The 27,849-nt window shown below is 44.6% G+C and overlaps 1 protein-coding gene across 10 annotated transcripts in view; it reads left to right on the top strand.

Annotated features, from left to right (window-relative positions):
• Positions 1-27,849, top strand: part of FRMD4A (FERM domain containing 4A) — an 814,406-nt gene that overhangs the window by 772,668 nt on the left and 13,889 nt on the right. For all 10 annotated transcript variants that reach the window (XM_086919678.1, XM_086919676.1, XM_086919675.1 and 7 more), the window contains exons 15-21: positions 739-872; positions 2,329-2,451; positions 8,375-8,609; positions 9,720-9,776; positions 10,118-10,355; positions 17,524-17,688; positions 19,702-20,561. In XM_086919678.1, coding sequence (XP_086775804.1) covers positions 739-872; positions 2,329-2,451; positions 8,375-8,609; positions 9,720-9,776; positions 10,118-10,355; positions 17,524-17,688; positions 19,702-20,561 — 1,812 coding nt within the window. The remainder of the gene's footprint in view (positions 1-738; positions 873-2,328; positions 2,452-8,374; positions 8,610-9,719; positions 9,777-10,117; positions 10,356-17,523; positions 17,689-19,701; positions 20,562-27,849) is intronic.

The raw sequence follows: 27,849 nt of genomic DNA, 5'->3' as shown, positions 1-27,849 counted from the left end.
TTAATGAAATCAATGTGAGGCTCTTCTAAGTGGGATGTGGTTAGAAGACCTGAATCTAAGTTAACAAAAAAATTTGAATTTGATTTACAACCAAAACATAATACCAAAAAGGACAATAGCCACAGTCCAGGCACACCGACACCTTCTCAGGAGCAAGTCCGTGCTCATGCTGCTGCACTAAGAGAGCCCTGCCTTTTGTAAACCGTATTTAAAAAAAAAAAGTCAAATACTTTTAATGTTTCCTAAGGATTGTCCATAAAAAGAGCAAATACGAGTTCAGACAGGAGAGAGGAATGCGTTTGAACTTTTATTTTTTGGGTGGGTGATTTTCTTGAGAGTTCCAGGGTCGGTGGAACAGAAGTAAAATGGAAATGACAGTAAAATGATTATATTTTGGTGAAAATACTTGAATGCATCTATAAAGCCTCTCCTTTACCCTGAATTGCTTCCGGTTTCGCACTGTACTGAATGATTTTTAGAGGGTCATGAATGACGACCGAACGCCCGGTTTGTTCTCATGCATGAAACCGGATAGCATGACCACTGTCATGTGAGCCGATGTCCAGGTGTCTTGTGTGGGTCCAGCTTGAAACCTGTCATGCGAGAGTTTGTGTCAGGCCCGCCTTGCTGCCGCATCTGTAATCCATTACGGAAGTTGAGATGTAAATGAACATTTGTGAATGCTCCAGATGTGGGTAAGGTTGTCAGCTGGCCCATGAACTCCTTGTTTGTTGACAGGTTCTCAAGAGTCGGATAGTTCTCAGTCTGCCAAGAAAGACCTGCTGGCCGCCCTGCGCGCCCGGCAGGATGCTCTGGAGGAGACGCTGCGCCAGCGGCTGGAGGAGCTGAAAAAGCTGTGCGTGCGGGAAGCGGTAGGAAACTGACATTTCTTCACTGCGCATGCTCTCTGTGTATTACTGCGCATGCTCTTGGTGAGTCACTGCCTAGCATCCTAGGGGCCTCTTGGGAAAGAATGAGCTTTGGAAGCAATGCCTACACGTACACAGTAAATCCTATCCTCCCTTCATCCCTGTTCACTGGTACCATCCCAAATCTTGCTGAAAAGGGAATCATTAACACCCATGCCATTTGAAAGTGACAATTAGCATATCTTCGGGTCTTTGATGGCCATAACGTGAAGAAGAGTCCCTTGACAGTGAAGTGCTTGACCACTTTACTTCGCTTTGTGCTACTGTCACCAAGTGCTGTAGACTCTGATGTTATAATTTTTTTAGAGACACGAAAAATATTAGGTTCAGTGTTAGAAGAACACTTGTATTGGATGCACCTGGTGAACTGTGCTGCCTCCAGCAATGTGTATGTCAAAGTTACTAAACTTTACACAAAGAGATGCAAGTTCGAGGAATGAGACCTGGTTGTACAAGATATGGGTCACTGTCTGTAATATTTCCTTCACCAAATAGATTAAGAGTAGTTTCAGGACACAGTGGCTGAGCTCCTGAAAGTCATTTGTGACAGATATCAATTATTAGCCTCTAAGTTAATTGTTAACTTTTACCATGTGAAACCCTCACTTATGTTTTCACTCGGGCAGTGTGGAACGAACAAGGAGGCACTCGGGAGGTAACTAGTACTATTTGACCAAGCCATAAGCAACAAATCACTGTGTTTGGTTATTCATTATTTGCAGGATATTCAAACAAATTTCCTAAGTGGTTGAGCTTGTATAATAATATTAGCAACTTTTAACAATCACGTGGCATTTAAAGGATATAAGTTGGTATCCTTTTCATACTGCATGTGATTCAAGGTGAAAACAGCTTCCCAACTTTCTGCAGTTCAGAGCATAAACTCAACATTTCCTTCCTCCAGATCTTTGTTTTCAGGAGCGTGTACCTTCTACGGTAATATTCATTTCCAAAGACAGTTGGCAGTAGTTCATATTCATGCATGGCTGTTGGGCTGTGAATGTTGTTGTTATTATTACTGGTGCCTCCAGGCCATTGTGCACGAAGGGTAACTTTTAGATGCATGTGATTGAAGCTATGGAACAAGTCTGCCTGTTTCTCAGAGCTTGAGATACACAATACATAAGGCCCTTGTCCGTCCTTTGCAAGTATGTACAATGCAAAGCTCAACAAGTGACCTTAAATATGCACATACACACACATCTATAGACTGTCTCTGTACAGCTTCCAGGTGCCTCATCTAGACTGGTGCACTGCTGTCTAATGAGCAGAACGCCCTGGGCACAGCGTGATACTATGCTTTCCTTCCCGTTGTGCCACATGCCCATCCCTAGCCGCGCATTTACTCCTTCACCCACACAGCTTGCCCAGTTACATTAACTACTGGTTGTGTCTGTAGGAACTCACGGGGAAGCTACCTAAAGAGTATCCCTTGGACCCCGGGGAGGATCTGCCCATTGTACGGAGAAGAATTGGGACATCCTTCAAGCTGGACGAGGATAAGCTACAGTCGAAAGGAGAGGTGAGAGCTCATGTCAAATGGCATACCCACGTGAAATGTATCTATGAATCAGTTTAGTAATATTTGTTGCCAGTTTGATATGTTTTAACCTGCCCTCCTAAAAACATTATTACAAAAGTGAATTAAAATTTTTTTTGAACAAAACATAATAACATATTCCTATCCACTAAAACTAGCGAGGATGCACACTACATTTTTTGTTGGCGTTCATCAGTACATATAACAGTTCACTTGGTACTTCATTCGGTGGGTTTTTATAGAATGTGAAGTTTGGGTAGAGAACGGCTTGAGTGGCACAGTAGTGGCTTTAGCTAGACTATAAATGTCCGGGAGGATCCAGGTACTCGCGTCGGCCGCCTAAAATATAAAAACATTTCCTTGGATGCTACCATGTTTCACTATCCATGTAAAACACGAAAAAAACACTCATGTGTAATGTATGCCTTTTAACAATGCTTCTAACCCCTTGTGCACTGACACGCCGTGCTGTAGGGGAGGCGTGTCTCAGTCTCTTCAGTTTTGTGATCGGTGAATAGCCTCAAATTGAATTTACATTCCCGTTTAATAAAACCTGTGTATCCCCATTTCAGTTGTTGTGAGCAGAGAAAAAACAGCACTTTCAGTCGCAATAAACCAGATTATTTCTCATTGTTAATGCAGAAGCAAGTGCGAGCATTAGAGTGTGACAATTTGTTTATTTTACTTCTCTCCAGTTGAATCTTTAAAGGAGCTTTATGGTGGGTTTCCGCGTGCTCAGTAGGGACAACTTGTTGACTACTAAATCCCCTGCTATCCGCGGGGCCATTGCCCCGAGCCAAAACCGTGAGGACTGTGGAAGGCCAGAAGTGCACAGAAAGCCCATTGTCTGCAGACTTCCTGCTCCCATGATCCCAGCTGGAGGAGCAGCTATTTGTTTTGTGGCAACAGAACATCATAGTTGGGCTTTGAGATCATGTAGAGTTCAATTTAAAGCGCCACCTGAAGTTCGGCTTTGCCACTGTGGCTACCATAGATCTGTCAGTGTTAGAGGAGAGCAGTCTCTTGTATTTGTGAGGTGTATTGTAGTGTTGCATTTGGTGATGTTTATTATAGAAGATCCCAAAATTGGTCTTTAGAAGAAAGCCGCTTGCTTGCCTCACAGAGTGAGGCTGGACTAAATCTTCTGGACAAACCCATAAAATACCCATTTATTCATATGATTTATTTAAAACTTTCATACGGTTCTCCTGTAAAGCACAAAAATGGAACACATCTTTCCGGATGGCGGCATAATGCCTCTTTCCTGGGCTGCACCATCCAGGAACGGTTTTGCTTTCTGAACTTGCTGGTGTAGGGTGCACAGAACGTCAACATTCCACTACCATTGACTAGCTTGCAGACAATAACAATAATCTGGCTTTCCCAGCATTTTGCAAAGTTCCTCTCCCCCCAACACCATGGAGGGATCTACAAGATGCTGTATATTTCCACTGCAAAATGTCTCTCAAGCCATAAGATACAGCACTAGTGGTTGTGTTTTCTTAGGGTTTAGGGATAGGTAGGGGTAAGCGGTAGTAATTATTTGTTTACGGGTTGTTTACGGGTTTACGAACTGGGATACGGGGTAGAAAGGGTTTTTTAGGATAGCTAACCGTGGAGTGCCGAGAGTTTTTGTTTTTAGGGTTTAGGCATGGGGATTGGGATTTACCATAATATAAATGAATTTAAGCAGGTGGAAAAATATCAATGCATACATCCGAACATACCAGCAGTTTGCATGGTAAGTGTTCAACATTGTAATGCAGTGCATTGTAAAGGTTAACGCGTTGTATTATATGCGTTCTAATCATGTATTGCATTGTAAAAGGATTTATGGTAATAACTGATATTCATGGCAAGGAACCCCGCACTAGACATGCAGTGTTCTGATAGTCCAGTCGAACAGTGTTCATTTAGTCTGTGTGTATGTCCACATGAGCTGGCTAAACCCCCGGTAAATGACAAAGAACTATTGAATGAGCCTGTATCAATACCATCGCGATTGCGTGTCTGTGCTGCAGTTGGCTTCGTGGAAGCTCTTTGAAAAAGCAGTTTTAAGTTTTCTTGATCGTTAAATGCAGAGCTCACTCATAGACTATTTGAAGTCGGCCATAAATACAATTAAGATTGTAGTTATGAGCTTAAACAATGCTGGCTCGTCGCTGACATTGGAGGAGGCCAATGGCGGAGATGCTTGGAATGTGGAAGGGATTAGTGGCATTCAGTTTTCTTACTGGCACTGGACTTCAGGCTGCCATTCTTGCTTAAGAATTGGCAAGAAGTCGGATGTCGTCAGTGTGCGGGCAGTGCCAGTGGCTTCAGTCAGCGAGACATTTGGAATGGAAAGCAACAAGCCTAAGCCAGAGATTTTCCACTACATTTTGCTGAGACTATGGATCTGTTGCTGCACGTACAAGCCAGAGTGTCCATTCGAGTATGAGAATGTCAGCTATAAAACTATTGCACTTAATACCAGACGGTGGAAGAGGGGGAGCATAGTCCCCTGTTACGTCTGTGTGTGTTTTCTTTTTTTAAGGACAGCTACGTTAAGAAGTTACCATTTTACAGTATTGCATTCCATAATTCAAAACTACAATCAGGCGCAAAATATGTTAGTGTCCTCTTTCATAGGCTGCTGAAAATTCTGAATGAGGTATATCATTAATGTATGAACTCGGGAATCCCCGAACGCATTACCTGCCTTCCCTCCATTTTCTCCTGAGGGGTGGCTTCTCATCCCATCGTCACTGGAATTTTCTGTCACACTGGAATACAGGTTTCCCTCCTAACCCATCCTTTACAAATACCATTTCTTCTCCAGTGCTTTATTCCCTACAACTCCTCACATCCCCATTCTCAACCCTTGTGCTCCATTCCCGTCAGTCCCACTTAGTTTCTCCCTCTCTGCTCCATTACCGTCCTCTTCACTCCTTTAAAAATGTTAGTCACTGATTACTTCGAGCACCAAATCCATCACACCTCACGAATCCCATTTTCTTTGACTGCATCACATCTTAAGTGTGTTTTTTTCCCCATTTTCTGATACTATGGCGGTCATCATGAGTGCCCCGGTTAATGGGCCCGATTTTCCACACCTCTGGATGAAGCGTTACCGGGGTAACAGATAACTGCGTAGAGGAGGAATCCAGCCCATTACAACCCAGACCCAGTGGGTCCTCTAAGAAATAATGGATTTCAGGGGAGTCAGTAATGATGAGTCCGATTTCTCCCGGTAATATCTTATTTTGGGCTGGACTTTCAGCCGGGGGCTTTGGTTGCTTTTAGTGAAAATGTAAAAATCTACAGAGTCTGCAGATATCATAATTCGAATAATGCCAGGAACTGCTGTTTATTTATTTATTTATTTAATTGCTTATAGAGCGCCAGAATCGAACCCAAGGGTTATCTCCGCGCTATGGCCGCAAGCACAGGTGACTGAATAGCAACGGTACCAGAGAACTGAAAATGCGTAGTGGGGAAGAGGACGGCTTATAGAGCAGTGAACAGATTGGTCTTTAATGCTTTCCTGAATGTAAGGTGGTGGGAGATCTGTCTGAGGCTAAGGGGCAGATTGTTCCACAGAGTTGGCCCCACTGAGGAGAGGGCACGGCCACCTTGTCTGGTCTTTTTAATGAAAGGAGATTTAAGCAGGAGCTGATTGCAGGACCGAAGATCACGTTCCGGTCTGTAAGGATGAAATAGTTGAGCTAGGTAGCTAGGGCCATTTCCGAAAATGCATCTGTGTACAGTACAACAGATCTTGAATTTGATCCGTTGGCGTACCGGGAGCCAGTGAAGTTCCCTCAACAGGGGTCCAGAAGGAGTTCTAGGGGGGGCGTTCAGAATCAATCTGGCCGCCGTGTTCTGGACCACTTGCAGCCTATTGATGGCATCCTCATTGGCTAGTATCAAGAGCCCATTGCAATAGTCAAGACGACTTATTACAAGGGTCTGTACCAGTGTCTTCCTGTAGATGTCAGGTAAAAGAGGGAAGACACGTCTGAGTAAGCCAATGGTATGGAAACAGGCTCCAGCAATCACGTTCGCGTGATCCTTTAGGGTTAGGTTTTGATCCAGTTTCACTCCTAGGTTTTTTATAGTAGACTTTGGGGAAGGTACTGGTCCCAGGTCTTGGGGCCACCAGTCGGGGGACCAGAGCATGCTAGCTTTACCGAAGAGCATCACCTCTGTCTTCCCGACGTTGCACTGGAGGTAGTTGGCAGCCATCCAGTTAGAGATGGCCCTCATACCTTCCGCAAAGTTTTCCCTAACATTAGCATTGAGGGCATGGAAAGGGAAGAGGAGTTGGGTGTCGTCGGCATACGACACTGGTGTGAATCCGTACTTCCTCACAATCTCAGCAAGGGGGGCCACATACACATTGAACAATGTGGGGCTTAGGCATGAGCCCTGTGGCACCCCTTTGGTGAGCTCCCTAGTGATGGAATGATAGGGGCCCAAGCTGACAGATTCACCGGTCACATCGGAATTAAGAGGCCACTCATAATGGGGGCCCATGTATTTTATGCTATATCCAGCTGCAAATCTTCCAAAAAATTCTAATAGAATTGTTGTCCATGTACATATACATGCATGCACAACACATAATTATCAGCTGCCAGTTACTCTTTCCCTCGCCACCCATCCTCCCCCCGCCCCCCCAGTTTTGGTACTCCAAAAACTCCCCAGCAACGCATATTCACTACAGAGCAAGCCCCTTTCTACCTATCCCACCATCCCCCTAGCATGCTATCCTACAAGCGTCACAGATCGATGGCTGACCTTCCATCTAGTTGTCCAACTCCCCATGACCCATGATAACTGATAAGAAGGTCAGTAGCTTGTTAGTTCATCTTCTCCCCCAATTCTTTAGTGCTCCATCTTATCTAGCAATAACCCTGCCTTATTAGCTCCTCAGCACCTCTGCTGACCACTTGCCCGCTTTGATTCTCCCAAGGACTGCAAGTACCCACCTACCACTCCCTTATTCTTTGTTTCTATAGCTCCGGACCCCTGCGTTTCTTGCTCCTCAGCTCTCAATATTCCCTCCTCACTCGCTTAAACCACTCCTGCTTTGTAATTTAGTAGCTGAGAGCTTTCAAGCGCATGAGTCCCTGGCCTCACTCCACGGTTCCTCTCTGTTTTTCAATCAGCTCATCCTCCAGTACCTCTTATTCCAGAGAGGCACACTCCCCAGATCTTTTTTGTCCCTCCACTCGGCACCACTACTTTCAGAAACCAAGCTGTGGGATGGAGACCAGAACATAAGGGGTTGTGGGTGGGGAGTCAGAGGGTGTAGCTTTAAGAAAATGTGGCACAGAGAAATTGTAATGAAAAGCACAGCTGAGAAGGAACAATTCAGATGATACTTTTAATTTGCTGGGATGAGAGAAGGCCTATATTCCCGGATGAGTTCTTGTCTCTGATTGACCAATCTTGTCATTCCGAGGCACCCATCTCCATACAAGAACCTAATGGCACTACATATTAATTGTGTGTTATTCTTTAGTTATTTTGAAAGACGACAACCGTAGCATCCTTTCAGAAATGGTCACTGTGAATCCAAGTGAACCAGCTAAGTATAATTACATACAAAAATAACTAATGACTAATCTAAGCTAAAGCGGTATTTCATTACTTGAAATGCAACTGCGTTACAAACAAGCGCCATGCGTTTGCGCAGTTGTTCAAGACCTGCAGTGGATAGTCGTGGTTCTGTGTGTAGATGACAGTGGGAAGCCTCTTTGCTTCTGTCACTGATGTGTCTGGATTGAATTTGTGAAGTACCTAAACTGAGTTTGGATTTTTTGATTAGGGCTGCCGTCAGATAAATGGCTTCCATATCATTGTACTCAACCCTTTGAAGATATTTGCAAGAACATATACATTTTTACACCTTTGACAGGAGGCTGAACTGGAGCGGTTGGAGAGGGAATTTGCCATTCAGTCGCAGATTACAGAGGCCGCTCGACGCTTAGCCACTGACCCCAACATGTGCAAAATAAAGAAGGTGAAGAAGCAACGGAAAACGTCGTACCTGAATGCACTGAAGAAACTACAGGAGATTGAAAATTCCATTAACGAGTACCGTGTCAAGTTTGGGAAAAAACCGACTCAACGAGCTTCACTGATCATTGATGGTGAGTAGTTATTTATGCTTTTTGCGCGCTGGAATGCGAAGGACTGCTATTGCACCTTCTGCCTAGTGGAGAACATGTTTGCTCAGAACAGCTACAATTTTGAAGCATCCACCTAGAATTGAATTAATATTTTGAAATCTGTAAACGGAGTGGGTGTAGGTGACAGTGTGTTTTGAGAAAATGCCTATGGTTGGTATTGAATTTGAGGGACAGCTGTTCTAACGAGTGTTATACCTATAGGCAGGAACGCTATACTTAGGCGGATAGGCGAGGAACACATTATGCAGCAAGGTTGACTAACTTATGTGTCAAGACAAGGCAAAGTATGCAGCACATTAGTAAAGTATTGTTTCCATATTTTGTGATTTTTACTAATGCATCATTGGACAAATATTTCACCTCATTAGTACCAGTATAACAATAAAACATAACAATAAATAACTGGAAGATGCCCAGTCAACCTCCGTGAAAGGCCTTCCATTGTGCAGGAATACATGCCACCACATTTTTTGTAACTTCTGATGCGACTGAGCTAGAAACAATTTGCTTTTATTAAAATCTGCACACGATGTAGCAGATAATGTATCCATAACTATGCGGAAAAAACAACAGCTATTGAATCACATAATTCCAGTGGTCCTGCCTATAGGTGATGAGTTCTATTATTGCTAAGCGGAGTGCAGTGGTCCTTAATCTCCCAACATTGCATACCTAAAGCAAGGTGGTGTCTTCCTCTGATTAACAATAAGCATGTGTACAAAGGTTTGATGGCAATGCTGTGGGACCATTAGTGAATGGTTCTTCAAAAAGTAATTGTGGGGAGAGTGGTACATACTTTGCTTTTTCTATTACAAAATCTGCTTTATCAAAAAACCAACAGCTCTTTTAGATTGTTAAGAATGTAAAACATTTTAGATTGTAGTTAAAGACCTCTCTCTTCCATGCTCTATCAGGCACCTGCCCAATTATAAAGTCTTGTAACTTTTTTGTTCTGCTAACTTTGCTCAAGTTTCCTTGATTTTTCCTTTACTAAGATGTGGATGCACTGTAGAAATGTATGAGTTATTAGAAAATGATTAATCGTAATTCATCTATTTTTTCACTTCTCAGAAGGAAACATTGCCAGTGAGGATAGCTCGCTCTCCGATGCCTTCGTGCTTGAGGATGGTAGGTGTCCTTTCTTTCAAGACACTGAGGCTAGTAGAGTGTGACACCACCACTAGCTTTATGAAGATAGCTTAGATAACATGGCATGTACATTGTTAGGGTCTAATGCAAGTATTACCATAGGCAGTACCAGGCATTATATCATGCTCTCTTATGTCACGTGTCTTGTACTTTTATATATAAAACAAGGTAGTTTCGAGGTACTGATTATTAGTATAGTTTTGGGGTAACTGGTAAGCCTGGAGCTGGTTTCTAGATGGTTAGAATACTCAGAGAGTCTTTTATTTGTGGTGCTAGATTCATTGTGAAGCAGTGTTAATGTTTCCCTTTTCTTATTTCAGAGGATTCTCAGGTCACCAGTATGTTATCCCCATTGCAGTCACCTCACAAAGGACTCCCACCTCGGCCCCCTTCACATATGAGGCCCCCTCCTCCTCAGTCACTCGAGGGTCTCCGGCAAATGCACTACCAGCGGAATGATTATGACAAGTCACCCATAAAGCCCAAAATGTGGAGCGAGTCGTCCTTGGATGAGCCCTACGAGAAGGTCAAGAAGCGATCGTCACACAGCCATTCCAGGTGAGATTGCCAACAAAATGTAAATACATGCAAAAATATGATCACAAGATTTGTTTATAGGCATATTTATGTAGGCAGATGCCCAGAGTGTAATTTGTGATAGCCACTGTTGAGTGTGTGTGGAGGGACCATGACTCACGAAAGGCGAAGCACACCTCAAAATGCCAACATTAGCTGCTAAAAGGAAATTTGATGATGCTTTAAAGTGCCCAACCCATAAGCAGCCGGTAGAGGAACCAATTTAGAGGCGCATCCAAAGGCCACACCTCACTTGCACATCGCACTGAAGATTATGATGTGGCCTGTGACATCCCTTAGGCTCCAGAACAGGATAAGTCACATCATAATGGCTATGGGAAGGAAAATATCTGAGATAAATTTCAGACACCATGTAGATCATAAGGAGCAAATGTACCCGTCATATCCGTTTCTGCCCTGGATCATCACTTATTCTGACCCACCATGCAGTATTAAAACAGCTCGCCACACCTATTGGATGCATATGGATGAAGAAGCAGAGGAGGGACTTTAAACCATGTTCAGACCAAGTCCAGTACTTGTCTCTGTGTCCTCCATCGAGGTGTTGAAGACTTCTTCAACAGCTAAGTGAGGACTAAATGTGGCTAGGAAGTTAAAAACATCTCCATAAGATACACAATTAATTTGGTCTCCTGCTGTACCAGATTCATTTATTGTGGTGACTGCACACAACTGATTCATTAACACCTCTTCCACAACAGGATCACCACCCGCAGGGAAAGCATAAAGCTGAATGAGGCAAAGTGACAACAGCGAAACTGCAACACAGTGCATGCGATACAACAAAGGGTATCTTCCAGCAGCAAGTATCTATACAGTGCAGGTTACAATATAATCCTCAGGGATGTCAACGGGCTTAATTAAATTACTTCATGATAGTATTGGTCATATAGAAACCAGTCTTTCTGAGGCAGAGGTATGGGTAGAGGTAATAGCCGCAATAACATACCTGTTACTAAAGGAAGTTAAATCGCTGATGCAGTTGTACAATTTAGAAGTGATTCAAATTCACATAAGGGATCTAAGAGTGTATTCGGTCTCATGATCCCCAAAAAGAATGGCATCCACAGACCAGTTTTGAAGGCGGTCCACAATGACAGCCATAACTCTAGCACCAATCTGGGCAAATTAACCATGTTTCTCCGGATAATCCATACATTGCTGCTGCAAGACATGATGTTGCCTCCACTACCTTATTTTACGAACTATTCAGCAGTACTAACTCGTGCATCAGAACAAATGTCGCTACACTTTGCAGCCACGGTCCTGCAATCCGAGAAGTTCGCTGCTAAAATCTCCCGCAAAGATGTACAAACAGTCTCGGGACTCTTGCAACCTGGCTATTGGGTCATCCTACACGGTAACATGGGAAGGAGTCACAGTGTGGTATCACCTAATCCAATTACAGATTCATCCACGTTGCCTTGCAATACTTGTTTTATTTAGTGGGTGCATTTACAAGGTTATCCAACCATTTGTGTTCATCTTTCTGCTTTATCTGCTGGAGAGTTGACAAATCCATCACTCCTCTGCCTTCCTGTCATACACACATTAGTTTACCACTCCATACACCTCTACCAGAACAGAATGGAAATACAGTTTAAATTTAATAATAGCTCTTTTTGTACTAAATTCTTAAACATGTAACATTCTAGGTGATCCCTTTAGTGCCCTCTACATCTCTTTGCAGAGTAAGTGAAAAACACCCGCTTCCAGGAAGAGCTTTTCATAAGAAGAGTGTTAACTTACAACTAGAACCATGAGGCAAACACATCAACGTTTTGTGCCACATACACCACATATGTTGGGGAAGCAGGTGATAGTCGGAACAATCAGTACAGGAAGTGGTCAAGCTAGTCAGTTATGTTCGTTATAAGTCTAGTTAAGTGTACACTGTACTGTTTGCAAAAAAGCTGGTTCCCTTGCATAGTGGAACTATATAAGGCGTTTTGGGATCTTCAGTTAATATATTTACTAAACATGAATAAATGAATGTGCAGGTATGCTCAGAGGCTGAGGTGGGGCAGACAATTTTGAATCATTTGTTTGCTGCTACTTACACATCACACCTACATCCCTCGGGGAATACTGTTTTAAAATAATTGCAAAGCATGTGGCTCTGGCATAGGTTCCCACAATAAAAGGAAAAAAGAAACTTAACTATCTCAAGAGTGGTTAATCCTGAGGATTCTAGACTCAGATAGTACTTCTTACATATTTACGTTTTCAATCTGTAGTATGTAATCACTTACACGTTTACATCGTACCTTACAAGTGGCTGTCCGTGAATATAGCATCTGAACATTGTAATTCAATTGTTGGACATTGTGGTCTTATAGTCAGTGACATCATGAGCCCTACCTAATGCAAGCACTGTACACACCACCTGGGCAGCTGGTATTGGGAACTAGAGCGCAAGTGTGCAGCTGATCCAATAATGTACAATTTACACCACACGGGCCTGGGGTAATCTGCGACATCACATAGCATAAAACAAAGACATTATGCATAATACCAAATACCATCAAAATGCACACCAAAAATACCATCAAAATGCCCACCAAACAGGCAACGGGCATTCAACACTATGACCCGTTTAAGACAAGCAACCCTGCTGTATTACACACCACCTGGGAAGCAGGATTGCAACCCCAGCCTCAGTTGGGATATGGAGTTGTGCTGTTAGTGTAAGCGTCCCAGTGAGAGTTTCTGCTTTGACAGTACGCTTCTGGCAATTAAATGCTTAAATGAAATTCTGCCCAGATTTTCTGCCTGTACCTTTTGCAAACCGTGCATTTTGATTTGGACCAGAAATGCTGCAGTGTTCGAATTCCCCAGTCTCCGTTTTCATTTCAGTTTAGCCAAGCCGCGATCCAGCTTTCACTGTCTTCTCTTCCTGCCCTCTCTGTTGCTTGTATTTTATGTCATGTCCTCAGTGTGTTTTGATTTCTCCTGTCCTCCTTCTACAGCTTTTGTGCCCAGCTATAGGCCCATTGCTGTTGATGTGGCTTGCTTGACCCTTTATGCTGAATCTACCCTCCCATTTAACTTACACCAGACCTGGGAGCCAGGCACCTTAATGTGGCAGCGCCAGCTCCCCTGTTTAGGTCTCGCCTGTCGATGCGCATGCGCATCGAGCAAGCAAGACTATGGGGGCTTATCCACTCTTTGTCCAACTTGCAAGGAATCGTGGCGATTCCTTGCAGTGCCCGTGACTTTTAAGCTCAATGCGCATGCGCATTGAGCTTAAAAGCGCGTGCACATGCCCCCAGCCGCCTGCCTTGCCTACTCTCCCGCCCCCTCACTTCTTGATTGCACGGCCGCTAGGCCGTGCCTCCCCTACTCTCCTCCTCCTACTCTCCTCCCCCCTCCCCTTATCTGGCCTTCCCTCCGTCTGTTCTCTCTCCCCGCTCCGCCCCCTCCCCTGCCCGCCGTCTGTTCGAGACAAGACGAGAATGGCCGAGCCCTGGAACAAGGCGGCTCACAAACTCGGTGCAAGGCAGCGCACCAGGGATGTACTCGTCTCTGGGGAGAAGGTGGACTTTAGCTCACTCCTATTGTCTCAAACCGTGCTGCAAGGCCTGGCAGCCTCTGGTTTCGAGCGACCGTCTCCCATTCAACTGAAAGCCATCCCACTGGGAAGATGCGGCTTGGGTAAGTGGGCCGCCATGCTTTTTAATTTTTTTTTATTTAAACAGTGTTGCGTGACTAGCCATCTAACGTCTTTAAGATTGCTGCGAACATGACAAAGCTACGAAATACTCCCAAACCAATATGGATGTCTGCATCCTCTCATTCCCTAAGGTTGGCACGCCCCATCCGCTTTACTTCCGTATGTAACGCAGAGCTAGATGGCGAACAGATTGGCCGCCACCTTGGTGTGGTAGTGCGGGTGTCGCAACTACAGCAGTTGAACTGTTTAGAACTGAAAAAAAAACACATGGCAGTTAGTAGTCGGTTGACAAAATACACGCACGGCGATCTGCGTATTATCTTTAACATACCGGGAATAAGAGCGTTTGAGGCATTTGTTTAGGGGGAAACTTTTTATACACGTTTACACTAAATCGTAAATGTTGCCTCTGCTTGAAGGATGCTCTTAGTTCGAAACCTCAGTGAGCATGGAAAAATGTTGTCTATTCTTCTTCGTAGCCATATTTTAGTTATATAGTTAATTGTAAACGATCTGTTTTAATAAGGTACTAATGCCCAAACCTCATTAGTCTGCTTGTTTCATTTTGATTCCCTTTGTGGTTATAATATGTCAAGGGTCATGAAAATCATGCCAGTATTGCGGCTAAGTTTGCGTGTCTGCGAGGCAGTGCTGTGCAACTGTGAACTTTTATCCTACTGTTTTGGTGTATGGAGTCTCAATTGCTTTAACTTAGAATGTCAAAGACGCCTTCATTTTTTGTTTCTTTTGCAATTGTTACTTCAGACTTTTAAAGAAACTTAAAATAACACGTTTGTGAACGTTTAATTCAAACTTGGGGTTAGGTATACATAGAGCCCTATAAGAATTAACCTATCTACAATGCATAGGTTAGCAATCGCCGGAATATTGTGATACAGAGAGCCAAGTGAGGGATGGAATCAGTGGCGAATGGTGATCTTTGAAAGTGGTCCGGTGTAGTACCTGTACTGAATTTCAGCAAGCAAAGTATCTTGGGGAAGTTAACAACATGTGCTTTGCTAAAAAGCGATCGGTTCTGTACTTTTTTTTTTTTTTAACAGTTTCTCTTAAAATGATTAAATGGCAATCTGTGTAGTAGACAAATGAGAAACTGCACGTTCAAACTGTCTTCCTTCTACCATGTTATTTCTTTAAATGTCAAAATATCATTTCTTTTTTCCGATAGCAAGTCAAAAAACTCCGTCATAAGTTATGACTGAGCACCTACATTGAATAGGTAGGGTTGAAAAATATAATATGGCAAATGTTGTGTTCGTAGGTAGAATTATGCAGCTCACCAGACTTCATAGGCTAGAATAGCAGCAGTGCTGTTTCACAGGTGATGGAAACCTTACACACCGCCTAACGCTCACACCCCCTAACGCTCACACCCCCTGACGCTCACCCCCTAGCCCTCACCCCCTCACTCTCACCCCACACCCTCACCCCCTCACCCTCACCCCCTCACCCTCACCCCTCACCCCCTCACCCTCACCCCCTCACCCCCCCACCCTCAACCCCTCACCCTCACACCCTCAACCCTTCACCCTCAACCTCTCACTCACCCTCAACACCTCAGCCTCACCCTCACTCACCCTCACCCTCACTCACCCTCAACCCCTCACACTCACTCACCCTCACCCTCACTCACCCTCAACTCCTCACCCACCCTCACTCACCCTCACTCACCCTCACCCACACTCACCCTCCCTCAACCCCTCACCCTCACTCACCCTCAACCCCTCACCCTCACCCTTTCACCCTCAACCCCTCACTCACCCTCACTCTCACTCACCCTCACTCAGCCTCAACTACTCTCACTCACCCTCAACCCCTCACCCTAACTCACCCTCACCCTCACTCACCCTCAACACCTCACTCACCCTCACCCTCACTCACCCTCAACACCTCACCCTCAACCTCAACCCCTCACCCACCCTCACCCTCACTCACCATCACCCTCACTCACCCTCTCTCACTCACCCTCAACCCCTCACCCTCACTCACCCTCACTCACCCTCAACCCCTCACCCTCACTCACCCTCACCCACCCTCACCCTCACTCACCCTCAACCCCTCACCCTCACACAGTGCAATAGGTCTCAGACCATTTCAGTTAGAGCTTTAAGAAATGTTTATGGCTTTTTTTATTTTTAATTCTTTAGCATTGGCTACAGGAAACAAAAATGCTAAACATTTACAAAAAAAACCCATAAACAATTCTAAAAGCACTAACTCTAATGGTGCGAGACCTATTGCATTTCCAATGCTTGTTATGCCTGTTATGGCCAGGTCGGTCACTGAGCCAACCATGAGATCTTCCCGACTCATATTATTTCCCTCAAAGTGCCCCTGCTACTTGCTCCCATTTAATAATTCTGAAACCCTCTCTTCACTTGTCGACTCCTACTCTTTTCAGATCCATAGTTGCGCCTACTCCTGTGGGTTGCTGTATCTTTACTTCTGGGTGGAGCCCACAGCTCCTGTTGATTTCCTTGGGCATTTACCATTAGTGCTTTTAGGTGGACTTCATGGTTACATCTACTGGGTATGTCTGTTGATTTCTTTGGGTTGCATCTTTACTGCTTCGGATTGGAGCCATGGACACATTTGTTAGGTTGTCTGTTCATTTCCCTGGATTGTACCTTTACTGCTTTTTGGTGGACACACAGACTACATATTGTTGTGTCTGGATTTCCTTGCTTTTGGGTGGACTTCATAGAACCGCACACTGTAGCATTAGTTCATTTTCACGTGTTGAGCCTTAGCTGTTTGCAGGTAGGAAGCACCGTACCGCCAAGCAACATTTCTTTGATTAGGTATGTAAAATATAAACACTACACAAAGTGCCCTCTATTATTTCTTAACTGTATGAACATTGGCACACATACAAGCAACACCAAGTTCACTAAAATACAACCACATATCAAGACATCGTGCATCGCACTCCACACTTCCCACAGTAGACGTTCAACATCCTCAAACACTTTCAATGGCACATGGGTCCACCTGTAATTGCTCTTGACCTTTTGAGCGCTCTGATACCAATTCAGTGGCAGTAATGCACTGCACAAACAGTAGCTCACTTAACATAACATTTATGCTTTCCCCGTGATTGACCCCCCAAAACATTTTGCTAGATTCTGTTGCAAGCTCAACTACTAGATTGCAGAATAAAGCACCCTCTTGTTACGGGTAAGTAACATTTTCCATTTTATTAATACCAGTGTTTAAGTCTTTATGTATTTTGCATATTAAAAAACTAAGATTTATTGCACCGTATAAGCTACATTACATCCTTAGGATGTAATATTATGTAGAGACAAATACCTTTCCTGCTTAAGATGTTTTACTTACCAAGGAGAACATTTCAATTGTATACTTTAACTCAGTGAGCAAGAGTTTTTGGATGAGTCTGAAATAACATGATGCGGATATGTGACGTTTTGTTTTCAGTGGCCACAAACGCTTTCCCAGCACAGGTAGCTGTGCAGAGGGCGGAGGGAGCAGCTCTCTGCAGAACAGCCCCATCCGCAGCCTCCCTCATTGGAACTCTCAGTCCAGCATGCCATCCACGCCCGACCTGCGAATACGCAGTCCACATTACGTCCATGCCACAAGGTAAGAATGCCACCACCAAGAAGGCATCAGAATGCCGGCCCGCAATGTAACACTACTCAAGTTCATCTGGAAAAATTAGAAATGTTTTTCTCCAGTATTTTGATTTATAATGCTGGCTTCTAGGGTAATTCAGCTTATATGTCAGATATGATGATATAGGTGATTTTTCGCTGAAGTGAAGAATGTGTTGCTTTATTATAAATGTATGCTTATGAGGCGCAAACTCTTTGGAAATGCGTTTTGATAACTCTTACACCCAAAGTGCTTAGAAATAGATCTAACCCTTTATTTTTGTACTGTAAACGACTTTATGTAAATTATGCACTCGACTTCAACATATGGCGTTGCATAAAAAGCAGGCACATGCTTACTCACATTTATGCAGAGGGAGACAAGGCATGCATGAAATTCGGTCTTAGAGAGATGCCTAGAGCACGAACCACAGAGGGACACCCACCTACATCTACTAGTAGCAAATGTGTCCTTTGCCTAGTCTGTGAGGGTGAAAATGTCACCTTTCACAGAGAAACAGGGATCCTCGCAATATTCCTGTTTTATTCTGGATAGAAGAGGACGTTCCTCTCATATTCCCTCTTTACCACAAGGGTATCTTTGTTGAAGAAGCCACTGTAAATCTAATATTGCAAAATGCATATAAAATACACCATACACCCTAGTTAATGTAAAACCAGCAAATATTAGCTGGTCAAATTACGGCAGCATTTAAATAGTTAAATAAAATGACATTTTGGCATTTTCACAGTGAAATAAAGCAGGATTCACGTATGAAAGGGCTAAGGTGGCAGACCTTGTGTAAGACCTGTCTGGAGCATCCTATCCATCTACAGAAGCCATACCCCTTCAGGGTGACTTGTGTTATTTCCTTTGGCCCCACCAGATATCGCAAGAGGAACGCTGGTATCTAAACTTTACCACTGGATTCAAGCTAGCCTGGCTGATGACGGCTGATTAGCCAGAAACCGGTCCCAGGATGCTTGTTTCCGGTCCAGAGAAGAAATGGCTGGGCAGTTTGGGCTGAACTATTTCCATGAGGCACAGGGTCAGACTGTGTTTTGCATATGGCCATGTCTGAACTGGGGTGGTGGAGTGAGCTAAAGAATGGTGATGGATTAAACCCAGATCAGTTGACTGAGGGTGAGTGCTTGCAATGTTCAACACTCCGTCCATCATCCCCTTTGATCTAAACTATCAAGACATTGAGAATCAATATATCTAATGGCTAAAAAGCTTAATGAAGAAATTCAGTAGTCTGCGTATCTTCCTGGAAGCCTACGGGTCTAGTACAGTCATTATGTAACAGCACAGTGTACTGTTCCAATTTGCAAGAGACCGGGCTAGGTGGACTTGAACCACTTCTACTAATAGGTACCTCGGCATCTTAGCATTCTTTTTAAGCTCATGAGGATGTCCTTCATCAAAAGCAATATGTAGTGAACATTGAGTCTTTGGTTTGTTATTAAGGTTTGGGTACTCTAGAGTAGGCATGGAGCAGGTGGCAAACGTAAATACTGCCTTTGGTACTCGGAGTACCATGACCTTACTTTCCAGCTGATTAAAGCACTTTCCTAATACACCACTGAAAAGCCATATTTTCAGTGGTGTAAAAATTTGCAAGCCAACATCTTATTTATTCTGTTGATGAATCCAATAGAACAATTCTTGGCCATGAATCATATTTAAAAACTGTATATTTTCTTTCTCTCTTTTATCCCCTCTGTCCCTCTAAATCTTCTCATTGTACTCTCATCTTTCTCTGTTCTCCTTACCATATCAGCTCGCTATCCTCTCTCTCCATTTCCATTCACCTCATTCTCATTTCCCTCTTGTGTGCTCTTTCACATTTTTATTTGAATGATTATTTTTCCAGAATGTCTTTGCTTCTGGGTGCATGTCCAACACAAGCTATTCTCATTTTTCCTCTAGATATACTACTCAGGGTAAGAATTGTGTTCCTCAATGCACAAGGAATAATGTCCTTTGTTTTGCTTCTAGGTCAGTGGACCTCAGCCCCACCAGGCTGCATAGCCTAGTCCAGCACTTTAGACATAGAAGCTCCAGCCTGGAATCGCAAGGCAAGCTTCTTGGGTCCGAGAACGACACTGGGAGCCCGGACTTCTTCACACCAAGGACTCGTAGCAGCAATGGCTCTGACCCGATGGACGACTGTTCCTCTTGCACCAGTCACTCTAGCTCTGAGCACTTCTATCCCGCTCAGATGAACCCCAACTACTCCACGCTTGCAGAGGACTCGCCGTCTAAGGCCCGCGAGAGGCAGCGGCACAGGCACAAATCCGCTGGGAACCTTCTGTCATCCAATTCAGGGAGCATGCCGAATTTGGCAGCAAGGAATGGAACTGGACACCACGGAGTCTACCTCCACAGTCAAAGCCAACCCTCTTCTCAATACAGGATCAAAGAGTACCCGCTCTACATTGAAGGAAGCGCCACCCCTGTGGTGGTGCGGAGTCTGGAGAACGACCAGGAGGGGCACTACAGTGTGAAAGCACAATTTAAGACATCCAACTCGTATACCGCGGGAGGGATGTACAAAGAGAACTGGCATGGAGAGGACTCTCCGGATTCAGTAAGACTGACCCCCTCCCGCTCTCAGATTGTAAGGACTCCATCCCTTGGCAGGGAGAGCCAAGAGCGGGGCTCGGGCAGGACTGCGGTGTCAGATGAACTCCGGTTGTGGTACCACCGGTCCTCATCCACTCACAAGGAGCACAACAGACTCTCGCACACAAGTTCCAATTCATCGGATAGCAGTTCCCAGTACAGCACATCTCAAAGCACCTTTGTGGCACACAGCAGGGTAAAACGAATGCCGCAAATGTGTAAAGCAACATCAGGTGAGTGCTAAATGAAGATGCATGTTTATTTATGTGTTACACTCAAATCTTTTCACGTCCTCACACACTGTCTCATATATGCAAGTAACAACTTGACATGCTGAAATGTTTTGAAGATTTATTTTCATTTCCAGTAAGAACGGCGGGGAACATTTAATTTAAAAATTAAGCCTCCTTTCAAATGTAGGGATTCCCATCCAGACTTTGGAGAGTTAGTTTGTAGCCTATGTATATTTCACTGGTAAATAATATTAATTTCTTTATTATTAAGTACCATCTCAAATGCAAGGTGTCACTAAAATGACCGACCCTCATTCACAACCCTCCCCTCCAACTTCCATCTGTTGTGTGTACAAAGGCATATATCAAGCCCTTTTCTCTGAGCAAATGTATTAGAATTCTAAAATGGCATTCATAGTTTTGAAAAATACATGTGGAACTATTCTTATTTTAAATGTAATATACACCAGCTCTCTATTCCAACTACTGGTGTCCTTACGGAATTTGCATTTCCTAAAAAGATAAAGCTGTAATGTGCGAGATTTGTACAGTTAATGATGAAATTGTTTAATTTATGAATTGGCACTCATGGTTCACCCGTGTTGAAATAGCTTACATACCCTAAAAGGCTGGAATAGACACACTTATGTTAATACAGAGCAGACTCTCATATTCTCAATGGGGTAGGTTGGTGACTTTCAGAGAGATGAAATACCCAGGCAACTTTCAGAGAGGTCAACTGCCTGGGAGACTTTCAGAGATAAGAAATGCGCGTTTTTCAGAGAGATGACATGCCCAGGCGAATTTCTGAGCGGTTAAATGCCCACGCTACTTTCTGAGTGATGCCCTGCTTCCATTCATACCCTTTGACTGTTGTATGTAAGGCAACAGAAGCACTTTTGTAGGTAGAATAAGCAGTTCACTGAGCTGTGTAGCCTGGATATGCAGCCGCAGGAGGTGGTGGTGGTGGTGGTCTCCAGTTTGGAGTCATTTGTACTTAAGATACTTATCTGATTGGAATGTGCACTCCCTCCCATAGATCAGTAAGATTCAGTGGTAGGAAGCAGGGGTCTTTCATCTTCCTGTCGGACACTTAGTAGTTCTAGCCTCCCACTGCTGGAAACCGGATTAGAATCATTAAGAAGGGAGCGGCGGAGATTGAACTTCCTCCATGAGAGACAAGTCGATGAGAAGGAGGCGCGGAGCACTCCCCTTTTCATTGTATGGTGCATGTTCGATGATAACCGAGTGTGGGGGTGAGGAACAAGCTTCCTGCTTTACTGAATGCTGGCTGCCTTCCTGCCATTGCGGTGTGTGCAAAGGGAGCTTATAATAAATCAAGTTGAAAAGAAGTTGGCATTGTGCTCCAAAAATAGATAAACTAAATATAGCACCCAAGTATTCAACACAATTATAAGTCTTAAGCAGTTAAAGTTTATTTATGTGCCTTCCTCGCTAGTCACACAGGCATGGAGTCAATGGAGTTTCAGATCCATCTCCGAAATCTAAATAACTAATAACCAATTCAATCAATCAATCAGCCTTTGTATAGCGGAGCACTGTCACCCCTAATGGTATCGGTGTGCGAAGGGTACAGTGTCTCCGTCGAAAGTCAGGTCTTGAGTTTCTTTCTGAAATCTGCCATGTAGGGGGCAAGTTATTCCAGGACTTGGCCACGATGAAGAAGGAGCACTCCCCGCTGCGAGGGCGAAAGAGGCGGAGCACGGAAGTCTAGGGGACAGGTGGAAGTTCACTTGTTGCTTAATGTATGACGGTCCTTAGTCATGGAGAACTCTGTATGCATGCATGAGGATCATGAACTGGTATCTTTTCTGGATGGGGAGCCAGTGGAGGTTTTTGAGGTGAGGGGTGATCCAAGTCCATTTGGGGAGGTCCAGGATGAGTCTGACTGCAGTGTTTTGTAAGGTCGGAATTTTTTGAGGAGCTGGGAGGTGGTTCCAGCTTAGAGAATTTTGCCATAGTCGAGGAGGCTGATGACGAGGACCTGCATGACTGTCTTTCTGGTGTTGATGGGGATTTATCTGAGGAGTTGGAGGAGCATGCAGAAGGTGTGGCAGCAGGAAGAGGTGACTGTGTTGACTTGCGTTTCATGGTTAGTTAGCTGTCGAGGATGATGCAGAGGTTGTGTGCACGATCTGTTGGTGTGGGTGTTGTCCCGAGTTCTGCCGGCTACCAGCTTTGATCCCATACGAAGGTGTTTCTTACAAAGATCAGTACTTCTGTTTTGTTTGAGTCGGGTTTGAGTCAGCTGTCTCTCATCCATTTTGCCATGTTGGTCATGGATTTGCAGAAGTTGGTTTTGGCGTTGGAGAGGTCCTCAGTGAGCGAGAGGATTAGTGGAGTGTCGTCAGCGTAGGAGATTATGTTGAGGCAGCGGAATCTGACAACGTCTGCAGGGGGGGGGTCATGTAGATGTTGAATACGGTGTTACTGAGGGATAATCCTTGGGGTACGCCGCAGATGATGTTCTTGGGTGCAGAGGTAAAGGGAGGCAGCCGGATGCTCTGTGAGCGTCCTGAAAGCATAGAAGAGATCCACTTGAGGGCGTTCTGCTGTATGCCGATGTTGTGGGGTCTATCGATGAATGTGTGGTGGAAACGCAGCAGAGAGGTCGGGAAGGATCAGGGCTACAGTTTCTCTGTGGTCGAGGAGAGGTCTGATGTCATATGTGGCAGGGATCGGTGCAGTCTGAGTGCTGTGTGTGTTGACATGGAATCCTGATTGTGAGGCGTTGAGTAGGTGGTTTTGTTCCAGGTATTCGTGAACTGTTGGTTGATGGCTTTCTCAAGTAATTTGGGTGTGTCGGGGGGGAGGGGAGATCAGTCAGTAATTTTTATGGTAGCTGGGGTTGGCAGAGGGCTTCTTCAGGAGGGGTCTGACCTCTGCGTGTTTCCATATGCCTGGGAAGGTTGCTGTGGAGATGGAGGTGTTGAGGATGCTGGTGAGTTCTGAGCTGATTGGGTTGGCTCCTAGGTTGAAGAGATGGTGGGGTCAACGTCATTGGGCACCCCAGAGTGGATGGACGCCATGATGGCTGCGGTGGTCTGGGTGGTGAGCGGGCACCGGGAGCTTATCATTCTGCTGGTGTTCGATGGTAGATTGAGGTTGTCGATGCTCAGAGTAGGGGATTGGGTATTGAGGTTGTTGTAGATGATGGAAATCCTGCTGTGGAAGTAATCTGAGAGGGTGATGCTGAGTTCTTGGGAGGGGTGGAGGGTGTTCTCTGTGGCTGAAGGGTTGGAGTATTCCTTGACAATTTTGAAGATTTCCTTCATGTGGTTGGCTGCGGTGTCGATGCCGTTGGTGATGGCTGCTCTTTTGGCTTCTTTGATGTGCAGGTGGTACTTGCTGAAGACTAATTTGGGATGGCTTTTTCCGGGGGTTCCTTGGTGGCACGCCAGCCCTTCTCAAGTTGGTAGCAGTTGTGCTTGGTGGTTCTGAGCTCCGGGGTATACCAGCTGGCTTGTTTCGAGGTTTTGTTGGTCTTTGCTGATTTCAGTGGGGCGACTCAATCTTACATTTGTTGATCTTGGCAGAGAAGTCCTGGACGGCCTTGTCAAGATCTTCTGAAGTTTCGGGTTGTGTGGCGCTGAGGGCTGGTGGCCATAGCTCCTTGGTTACCTTGCTCCAGCTGCAGTGGGAGGTGCTGAGGTGCTAGGCATTTAAGGTGGTATAGTGAACGATGGCGTGGTCGGTCCAGGTGAGTTGTGTGACGTGGGTGAATTTGATTATTTTGCTGGCAGTAAGTATGACGTTGAGTGTGTGTCCTGCTTTGTTTGAGGGTTCGATGACCAGTTGGGTGAGGCAGATATTGTTGAGGGTTCTCCAGCAGGGCAGTAAAGTTGGGGGCGGCTATGTGGAAATTGAGGTCACCAAGCAGGATGGTGTGGAGGGAGTGGATGGCAAGGGGGGCGATGATGTTGGAGATTGCTTCTCAGAAGCTTGATCGGCGTCCTGGGGGTCTGTAGGCTAGGGTGCCTCTTAGCGTGGTCTTAGCCTCCGCTTGTAGTCGGAATTAAAGATGTTCCATAAGTGGCGTTGGCTCGTCATTGGTGATGGTGCATCAGGTGCTTTATTTGGAGATGACAGCAATGCTCCGCAGTGTTTGTCAGTGCGGTCATCGGGTATGGCAGTGGCAATGAGGTTTGAGGAGGGTTTGAGTCATGTTTCGGTGATGAAGGCAATGCCTGGGTAGGTGGTGGTGATGGTGTCCCAGATTTTTGTGGCATTTTTGCAGAGGGAGCGGGTGTTAAGCAGGATGCATCGAAGTGGTGCCCGGTAGTTCTGAGCGGGAGCGGTGTGAGGTCTGGTGCGGGCGAGGGGGTCCTGTGTGGCAATTCAAGTGGCAGTGGAGGCAGGTGTAGAGTCCTTAGGTTGATCGTGGGGTGGCAGCGAAGCAGCTGTTGCTCCAGTGTCCCGGGCTAGGAGTTATTTGCCGGTGTAGCTGTGGATGGTGGGAGGGCCAGGAGTCCTGGGGATGGACGCAGTCCAGGCGTGGCTGGACGCAGACAGGCTTGCCTTTGGCGCGGCCTCCATATCTAGGCTAGGGCACGAAGTGGGAACAGCAGTGGGGCAGAAAGAGCAGTGGGGTAGGAGACTGGTGGCAGGAAAAACTGGCAGGGCAACCGGCGGGACAAGTGCCCAAGAAAGAACCAAAAATTAACACAAACAAAAAACACCAGCAGAATACAGGCCAGACAACAAGACAATGCTAAATACCCAACAAAACTCAGACTCTTTCAGCTTTTCTCCAGTGTCTGAGCATATTATATGAATCATATTTAGAATTAAAATACTACTCAGTCATGTCTGCTTTCTGTTCTGCCTTGATTGACCTCACTTCTCACCTGAGTAAACCTTCACTGCTCTTTTGCCATCTGTCTTCTTCTGAGTGCAACCAGAGTGCTCCTGGTGCGATGCTCAAATGCACTTGATTACTTATCGGGTGTACTAACAGTAATTAACTTCTTACTATAAAGGGATGTGAACCCTTAACTAGTCCCACACCCCTTCCCCCGGTAATTCCATGACCCAATAATTGATCAGTGATGTACTTATTTTGTATTAGTAGTAGAAGTTATCAGTTTTCTCTTAACACCTCTTGTTGTTTATAATCTTTCATATCAGAAACCTTTGTGTATCTCTCATTTAAGTCATTAGTTCTCTACTGTTTTAAGGGCACTTACTACATTGCATATTTTCCAATCATATGTTAGCATTTCAATTTACTAGTTATTATGCTGCCCTGGGTGTAGTGCGAACTAACATGTCTTAATAATATAATTCGATACTTCTGTAACACTATGTTCTGCCTTTCTAGTTCAATCAAATTTTACTTGTATGATTATGAAAAATGTGTAAGTGTATGCAGTATTATGTTTTGTCACCTGGAGCCAAATTTTATAATTAATTTGGATTTATACTTCTAGCTGCAGATTCCTCACCTTTAGAATATCTCGGGGTGCCAGACTGGATGTGGAACATTTTTCAGCATAGCCCTTGCACCCCAAGTATTAATTAGAATAAGGTGCAGCCCTGCGTTACCCCTGCACTGGCGCTAACTTTACCTGCCTAGCACCAACGCAGGCATCCTTGCACCATAGTGCAAGGGTGCCTGAATTGAGGGGAAGATTGTTTGCGTGCAGGAAGGTCCCCTTTCCTGCACATAAACAATATTTAAATGCGGTTTTCTAACTTCTATGTGTGGTGCTTAATGCAGCACACATAGAAGTTGCAAAATAGCATTTTTTTAAATGGTTATTTATGTGCTGGAAGGGGAGGCCTTCATGCACATAAACATTCAATGACAATTTGCTGTTTCTATTGCCCACATGCATCAAGCATTTTTGGAGTCGCAAACGGTGCGATTCCTTAAAATCGGTCGTTTGCGATTCCAAAAATGATTTTTCAGATGCACCATTATTTTTTGATATTCGCTAATTTTGCGACTTTCCAGAATGCGATTGCATTTAAGGAATCGCAAATTTGCGATTCCTTAAATGCAATGCATCATTCTTAAAACAAATTGCGAATTCAAAGATTGCAAGTGCAAATTACCACGAGGTTGAACCTCGTGGTAATTTGCGAAAAATGTTTAAAATGTTCTAATTTGCATTTTAAACAATGTCATGTTACAGACACACATGTCCTTAGGACATGTGTGTGTGAAACATCCATTTAAAAATACATTTCAGGGGTGCGGGTGGGGGGGTCCTTTGCCCCCCCCCCCCTGCACCCATGGAATGCATCAACATTTGTGAATTCAAAATTGCGAATTCGCAATTTCCATTGATTCCTATGGGCCTTTTGGCCCATAGGAATCAATGGGAATTGCGAATTCGCAATTTTGAATTCGCATAATATTTGCGATTCGGTAAAAATTGCGATTTTTACCGAATCGCAAATATTAAGCACTTTCAATGATGCATCCCGTTTTGCGATTCCTTATTTGCGATTCGGTAAATATCGCAAATTTGGAAACGCAAAACGGGAGTTTGATGCATGTGGGCACTAGTGTGTTGTGCTGCGTTGTGCAGCACACATGGAAACGGCAAAAACAAGGAGAAATAAAGCATTTCTCCTCGTTGTGCCGGTTTACGACCAGGATTTCCCTGGTCTTTAATTTTGGTGCTGCCTCCTATTTACGCCTCTCTTGTAAATGGGGGGCAGCGTCAAAATTAATGGGTGTTGCGGCAGAACACCCACAGCAATACACATTACCCGCCCCTTTCACACTAAGTACTGCGTGAAAGGGGGTCTTATTTACAAGGCGGCGTTAAGCCTGGTTAAGTGGCTTAACACCGCCTTGCAAATAAGGCAAGGCCCCTATCACCACCGGTGTGGTGGCAATAGGGGCTTGTAAATATGCCCTGAGCGTTTACATCTGCTCTGAATTGGACTCTGTACGGAACAGGGGTCCCGACTGAAGGATATTGCTCTAGAAACGATTTAACTAGACTGTAAACTCTCCTCCACAGACAACGTGTGCTGTTTTACCCCCGGTCTGTGTTCTGGCATAAGCGAAAAGGAGAAATATAGCCTGCTTACAAAACTCCAACATAAATGAATATATAACTCAATGTAGGGAGACGAGTGTAAAGTCTTCAACAGATACATAAAAACTTTCAGAGATAATATCTATGTAAATGTAAAAAAAGTGATGCTTGTGTATTCCGGACTGAGTCATCTGCAAGAGAAAAAAAATATGGTTAGGTGTTAATAAAGTAAATCATCTCCCACGCACCTTCAGCCATAAACACGTGTGAGA

This window comes from Lissotriton vulgaris, chromosome 1_1 (assembly GCF_964263255.1).
Source record: "Lissotriton vulgaris chromosome 1_1, aLisVul1.2, whole genome shotgun sequence".
Classification (NCBI taxonomy): Eukaryota; Metazoa; Chordata; class Amphibia; order Caudata; family Salamandridae; genus Lissotriton; species Lissotriton vulgaris.
Note: the sequence above shows the minus strand (reverse complement) of the source record. Positions and strands in the feature narration are given on the sequence as shown.